The 6,958-nt window shown below is 35.1% G+C and overlaps 1 protein-coding gene across 2 annotated transcripts; it reads right to left on the bottom strand.

The window, feature by feature from the left end:
- Nucleotides 1-340: 340 nt before the first annotated feature.
- LOC114742085 (CDP-diacylglycerol--serine O-phosphatidyltransferase 1) lies at nt 341-6,420 on the bottom strand. Of its 2 annotated transcripts, XM_028930347.1 has the most exons (13): nt 6,058-6,420; nt 4,352-4,558; nt 4,166-4,231; nt 3,996-4,055; nt 3,487-3,577; nt 3,210-3,264; nt 2,975-3,054; nt 2,718-2,834; nt 2,506-2,590; nt 1,890-1,981; nt 1,462-1,715; nt 1,210-1,298; nt 341-817 (listed from the first exon to the last, which is right to left on the bottom strand). In XM_028930347.1, the coding sequence occupies exons 2-13, from the start codon at nt 4,513-4,515 to the stop codon at nt 690-692; spliced, it is 1,281 nt and encodes a 426-aa protein (XP_028786180.1). In that variant the 5' UTR covers nt 4,516-4,558; nt 6,058-6,420; the 3' UTR covers nt 341-689. The 2 variants fall into 2 exon arrangements, with proteins under 2 accessions (XP_028786180.1, XP_028786181.1); XM_028930348.1 differs by lacking the exon at nt 6,058-6,420 and having other exon boundaries at nt 4,352-5,765.
- Nucleotides 6,421-6,958: the final 538 nt, after the last annotated feature.

Here is a 6,958-nt window from a genome sequence, read left to right as displayed (position 1 = left end):
ACAAATAATAAGGGACCAGAATTGCATATAAGAAAAAGACCAAAAAATATTTTGCATATCCTACTTATAAGTTGCATCATTAAAATGTTAACATAAATATATTATCTCATTCTTTATTTATTGTTGTGTAGATTGTTACTTTGTTAGAAAGAGTATATCCAATACAGTCATAAAGTTGAAAAATTGCTAAATTTTTCTTAATCCCAATTATATATGGTGGAAATGGCTTCTAAATAAAACAGAGTAATATACTTCCTGATTTTCTAGTCAGATTGGCCCGTTTCTATTTTGCAGCTCAAAAAAAGTCCAATGACGAAAGCACCAGCATTACATGCACTTCTAAACACATAAGGCCAACCTTGCATCATGCAAATTCTAGTCACACAGTACAAGTAAAAAAAGAAGCCCAGAGTTCTCCCTTTATCAAAAAGCTGAAACCAATGAATTGACATTATAGGGAAGAAATTGACCAAACTCACTTATTTAAAGAAACCTGTTCAGATGCCTCTCATATCAGAAGTTCTTTCTGCCAGCCGAAATTCTAATATTTGTTTGCTCAGAAACTGTGGAGCACTATCCTAGGAAACTCATCATTTACAATTATAATGTAGAAAGTCATTCGTGAATGTGAATGACCATCAAAATCGGGAAGGAATCAAAGAATTGATGCACTACTTTGAACAGTAAAGTTATCGCCGCTTCTTCCCTAGATTCCGATGCAGTTGCCAAGACCAAACAAGCAAGGATGTAACAAGAGTTACTCCAACTGATGACCAGAAGATAACTAGCCATAAAGGCATTGAATTATGATACAAACCTAATGAAACACAACAAATTGGTTATTAGAAAATCTTTGGCTTAAAAAATAAGGGGCAAAAAACTTTGCTTAAGTATATAGGAATTTGTTTGGAATCTACTATAAAAATCATGACACAACAACAAGCCTTGTTCCACTAAATAAGGTTAGCTACATAATCGTATGACGTCATTGTGCTCTACTAACAACCAAATCTTTAGATAGCTTATTAATCCAAAGGCCCTGCTCAATGATTTTATTGAATGTTCTCTTGGTCTTCCTCTACTCCTTTTCAAAAAATTGCATACTCTCTGATCTATCCCCCTTACTCACTTAATAAAAAGCACAACACTAAAGAACATTTTTTTTCAGTCAATGACAGCAGGAACGAACATATACATGAAGAGACCTACCATGTCCAAACTTGATGCAAATCAAAAGTTCCACAATGCAAATAGCAAGTGACAGCCAACAAAATGCTCCAACCTTCTTCACTGGCTTCCTGGATAGTTCACAATGAATTGTTTAGATGAATAGCCAGAAGCATAAGAAAAGTGTGTGTGTGTGTGTGTGTGAGCATGCCATTTAATCACATACAATGCATAAGCAGACAATAATCTTATGTCCTCCTTTTTCCCCTTAGGGACAAGAGATGGGGGATGTACCTGTCTTGAAGGTATGTGTTGTACTCACGAATGGTTGGAATTGCTATTAACCACCATAAAATCAACCTATAAATTATAACTGGGTTCCGTGGAGGTATCCAGAGACAAAACTTCAGAAAGAATGTATTTAGTTCCACTGTCAAAAAAACAATACAGAGACTAAGCACTTGAACAAAACGCCATGGACCAAGCAATGGATGCCACTCATCCTTGTCCCACTGTGCTGGTGTGAATTGGCCTAATGTTCTTTTCACCTGATAATAGTATCAGGAGACAGAATGTTAGAGAAAGAAGAATAAGAAAGCCAAAGTTGGACAACAATCCAATAGAGAGAGACGGAAATCAGAAAGATGTGAATGGATTGATCTTTAAACCATGCAAATAATAATAAGTCATAAATAAAAACATCTATAATAGCTAAAACATACTTTTCCTATTATATTAGGTTGGCGGCTTAGACCAACCCACTTGTATGTTTTCCCGTCAAAGTATCTAACAGTATGCATTCCTGCCCATATACCTGCAAAGTCAGTCACGTAAAACATGTTTTCAACAGCTCTAAAACATTCTAATTCATTCTTGATATAGCATGTAGTCTCACTAGACGATATAAATCAATAACCAATATCTTATCTCATGGCATATTATTCAGAAACCTGAGCCAGCAATTCTAGTTTCTTTGGAAATTTCATTCGGAATAGGAACAAATGCACCAGAACTTAACAGCTCTAATTCAAAATAGTGCCAGAAAACATAATTTCCAGACAACCATAAAGTTCAACTGCCTTAGAACATTAAATGGAAAGCATTCATCCACATAAATGTTGAATTCTTACAAGCATTCTACATATGAAAAGCTTGCCCTTTGCAAAATGAATTTTAAGTCGATCACCAAAAAAGGGGGGAAAAAAAAAAAAGAAACATAAGATCAGAGCAATGAATGAGTTGAATGTAATCATTTACATATTAATACAAGATATATGCGACACATGCAATATTCCCCTCACCAACAAGCCAAGGAAAAACAAATGCACAAATTCTTACCAAACCAATTGCAGATCAAGATGTCGAGAATAATGCTGTCCCACCAGCACTCGTTGAAGTTTGGTAACATATGGCGGAAGGTAAACTGGATATGCCAACGTGAAATACGTTTAGAATATAGAAAAATTTAAAAAGCTAGCATTCTTCAAGGGGACTTGAGTGCACAGCCATGCAAAGGAGGGTGTTAAAGAATTGAAAGACCAAGGGCTAACCTCCATCAACTCAAATCCAATCGACAACACCCACAAAAGGGGTTGATTACGTATCAATATTGCCTTTCCCCACCATCCAATGATATGAGCGAGAACAAACTCATCAAAAAGTGTCTCCTTGAGAAAGAAAAAATATATAAATATATATCAGCTACATGTGGAACTAAATAACATAAAGATAACAAGATAACATCAGAGGATTAAGAAGAAAAATAAAGCAAAAAATAAATTAAAGGTTTTGAAAGAAGAAATCATACATAAACATTCTTAAACCTGCTTGTGGGGTTTTCAGGTATGTATATGCGACAATCAGCACCATATGACCTTTCAGGAAGCTCTGCATAAAGTAAAGCAAAATAATTATGATTCAAATTGACAAAAAATTCAAGTCTCAAAGCAACTCAGCCCAAAAATAAATTAATCCTGTTTAATTCAATGCTAAAAAATAAAATTAAAGGAAAAATAATGAGAAAGAAAAACATATAGCATTACCAACACCAAGATCAGGATGAAGAAACTTCATAAATTGTCTAGCATCATCACGCTTCTGCAGAAACATAAATGTGAGGCTACAGATAAGCATACAGTCGATTCAGTTAGAGGCAATAAAGCAGGAAATTATATCTGCTTTCATGTTTATCACAATATCACCCACAAGTTGTAATGGGCAGACAGAAAGAATGGGAGAGAAGCGACATATGCAAATCAAGAAAGTATGCAAGAATCCAATTCAAATGCAAGGAGGTCAAATTGAAACAAAACAATCAACCTGGAAAAGCAAAAATGTAAGTGCGACAAGGTAAACAACAGCCATGCCATGGACCAGGCGCCAAATTGCAGGATGTGGTCTGATCAGAACCCTGAATGAAGACAGAAAAATAATGAAAGTCAGACAAAGATAATTGTCTAAACAATTAATTTACCACGAAAATTAAGCCAACTAATATCCTAACTCAGCAAAACCACCCCATCTAAAACGCAGATTTCATTAGATCACATGACCAAGGGCTATTACAAACTTGAGTTGTCATCAGGATGATTTGTAGTGTGATTGTATCAATTGGCCACATAATCTTAATTGAAGAAATACAAAGAAAGATTGAAAGAAACCAATTAAACATCATGATCTTCTTCTGATTTTTAAAATGAAAAAGTATTTTCTCATATCTAACGAGAAAGTCCACAAAACAAGCTCCACAGTATGGGACAGGTGTGAAGTCAACAAGAAATTAGAATAGGAGATTTATAAACTACACTAAGCATTAATACAATACTCACGTGGAGGGAGCTTGCAGCAGGCAATAAGCAAGAAAAACTGCAATCATTGCCCATACACCCCTAAAAAGAAATTGAAAGTGTAGTCAAAACATTATACAAGCATTCTAGCTACAAAATGTAAGCCTTGAAATAAGCAAATATGAAACCTATAAATATCAAAAAGAGCAGACCTTTTAACAGAAGTTACAAGATCACCTGATGCATCTCTTTCGGGATCAAGTGCTCCACTTGCCCAACTGGCATATGCATCCAAAATAAAAATTTGATCAAACTCAATAATAATGTAGGACAAATTCCTGAGTAAGTAATAATACACCAACATTATATGGAAATAAATTATCTGGCAGCAAACTCACATAAGAAAACAGGCACCAATCAGTAACAATGTAATTGTGCGAGGCTTGTATGCCCACGCAGTCCATGGATCAAATTCATCTTCAAAATCTGACAGATGAGAGCCACCATTTTGTTTAACAAGATAGTCATTTCTCTTTACTCTTTGATGACCCTTGGTGTCCATAATTTACTATTGAAGAGAAGCTACTTTCTCGCTACTGTTAAATCTGCAAAAGTAAAATCATTCACTGATCTTGTGAGGCTGTGACAAAGGACATCAGTAACCTATGCTCCTTAATAAAACACTCTTGCAAAGCATACAGAGCAACAAATGACATGAAACATATAATCTCCTCCATGTGAATCAAGGAACCATCTATATCTAACTATGGAAGACTGGTGCGAGCACGAATAATAATACTTTTAACAATGTCCCATGCAGAATTGCATCTCAGTCACATATCATGTGCAACCATCAACAAGAGAACGGTATTCAGAGAAGAACAAAAGATGTATAAAACTCCAAAGAAGTCAATAAAGATGGTTCTATGATAGCAAGCAGTATAAATGTGTAACGCAATTGCGGTCAACATAAGGTACAACAGTTGTAAGTAAAAATGATAGTGAGTTTCAAAAGAATATTTTGTATTCAAAAGAATATTTTTACAAAATATTATTATAAGATTTCCCCTTTTCTAACCCTTTCTTTTCTTTTGCAGTGGACTCAAAACATTATTTCTGCACAAAAGGCATTACCTAGTTTTCATTTAATGCAAAACAAGTAATCCCAAGGATCCGCCCACATGAACAAGTGGCCAACAACTTCTGTGTACTTAACCACCTTGGGGTTCCACATTAAAAACCAGACATGACAATTACAGGAAGCTAAACAAGTTTCAACATATCAAACCTTAAATTGCAATCCTATGGCAGTATCTAAGAAAACACCTTAATATGAAACGCTATAGATTTGACCAACAGTACATCACAAATTCTACCATATACTGAAGGACTCTATAACATTATGCAACTTCAGCTTTAATGTCTGAGCAACAGCAGAACAGTACAATCCTGCATTTGAACACAGAACAGCCACATGCATGTCACAGAATAGCAGGCTGAGCAATTGACCCCTTCTTGAAACTAAACTTTTCAACAAGCACTTGACAAAAGGTTAACTACAACAAGAACTCCAAACATATACAAATCATAAAGTTTGAACCCTTCAAAATAAATTTAATGTAAACAGATATTAAATTTACGATCATAGCATCATGATGCATCTAAATCTCGCATCCGAGGCCACTAATCAGGAAACCCATTACAGTAATACATAATTCAACACTACGCCATTGCATGTAAGAAAGAAAAACAGATTGAAGCTTGAACCCAATGGAAAAATTAATTGTCCATTGTTGTTGAAGGGGACAGAAAAAACTTTAAAATATAAAGAATAAAGAATCGGGACGACCCGGAAAAAGGAAGAAGGAAAAGATGACGTCCACTGAATATGAGTAGATTCGAAAACTGGAACAAGAGAGGAAGTAGAGAACTTTGCATAGGCACAAAAAAGATAGAGATATAGCGTATTTCAAAGCTAGTGGTATCACACAAAAAGGAATCTATCTATTTTAACTCCAAAAAAGAAAAGGGGGAATAAACACACAGAAAAAGTGGGTTAGAAAGTCAGGTTATACTTTTTCCTGTTACGGGGTCGGGAACTTACGTAAAGAGAATGTGGGAAGCGGCAGAAATGAGGACCCCTGGCCGTACGATTGGAGAAACAAGAAGATCGCAGCCGTCGGATCAGAGCAGAGGGAAGGGAGGTTGTAGTAAGATAAAGAGAGAGATAAAGAAGGGGGGCGAGTTTAACAATAACGAATGATGATATCGAAATCGGGCGAAAAGAAGAAAAGTGTCTGTGTTTCTGCTACTGAAGAGCCATAAGAATTGCATATAATTTTTTTTCGCAGAGAATGAACGGGAAGGGAGTTTTCAAGTTTCAGCTTTGAAGCGTCCCTCTATTCGTGACTGTGAGTCTCTGGTCCATGCGGGTGTGCTTCTTCGTGTTCTCTGTGTGTGTGTTCTGCAACAGCGGCTATAAGGGCCAACGGAGGATGACGAGAGAGCGTACGACGGTCAAAGAGAGATTTGAAGATGTTTTTGGATACGCCCCACGGTGAGAAAGAAAGAAAGAAAAAATATATTAAGAGGAAGCAAAATCTGGGCGTAAATATAAAGCTTGCATAATAAAATATATAAATATTTGATGTTCAGCTTTGTTTCAATTATTAGTTTGACCCTATAGTTTAGTGTTTATCAACGAAATTTTTAATATTTTATAATCATATACAACTAGTCCTTGTAGTCAAAAGGGCCAAATTGGCAACTAAGATGAATTTAAGTAACTAGAAATTTTATTATCCCTGTATTAATTTTCATGTAAGAATAGATTTTAATTTTTTCTAAGATGAAATAGGTAAGAAAAAGTTTGATAAATAATATATAATGTTTATACGTTAGATTGTATTATTATCTTCTCTAGAAAAATGACTTATATTATTGATTGTTATAAAAACTTACAGTAAAATACAGTCACCTTCCTTCTACTTTTCTTTGGTACAATA

Source organism: Neltuma alba, unplaced genomic scaffold (genome assembly GCF_004799145.2).
Source record: "Neltuma alba isolate B1F8T4 unplaced genomic scaffold, ASM479914v2 tig00003637_pilon, whole genome shotgun sequence".
Classification (NCBI taxonomy): Eukaryota; Viridiplantae; Streptophyta; class Magnoliopsida; order Fabales; family Fabaceae; genus Neltuma; species Neltuma alba.
Note: the sequence above shows the minus strand (reverse complement) of the source record. Positions and strands in the feature narration are given on the sequence as shown.

Bases quoted from the DNA above. Each gene is read 5' to 3' on its own strand.
- LOC114742085 (XM_028930347.1), bottom strand. From the start codon at position 4,515: ATGGACACCAAGGGTCATCAAAGAGTAAAGAGAAATGACTATCTTGTT. The intron at 4,232-4,351 runs GTGAGTTTGCTG...TGCATATGCCAG, and splicing joins ATTGGTGCCTGTTTTCTTAT to TTGGGCAAGTGGAGCACTTG. The intron at 4,056-4,165 runs GTCTGCTCTTTT...ATTTCTTTTTAG, and splicing joins CTTGTAACTTCTGTTAAAAG to GGGTGTATGGGCAATGATTG.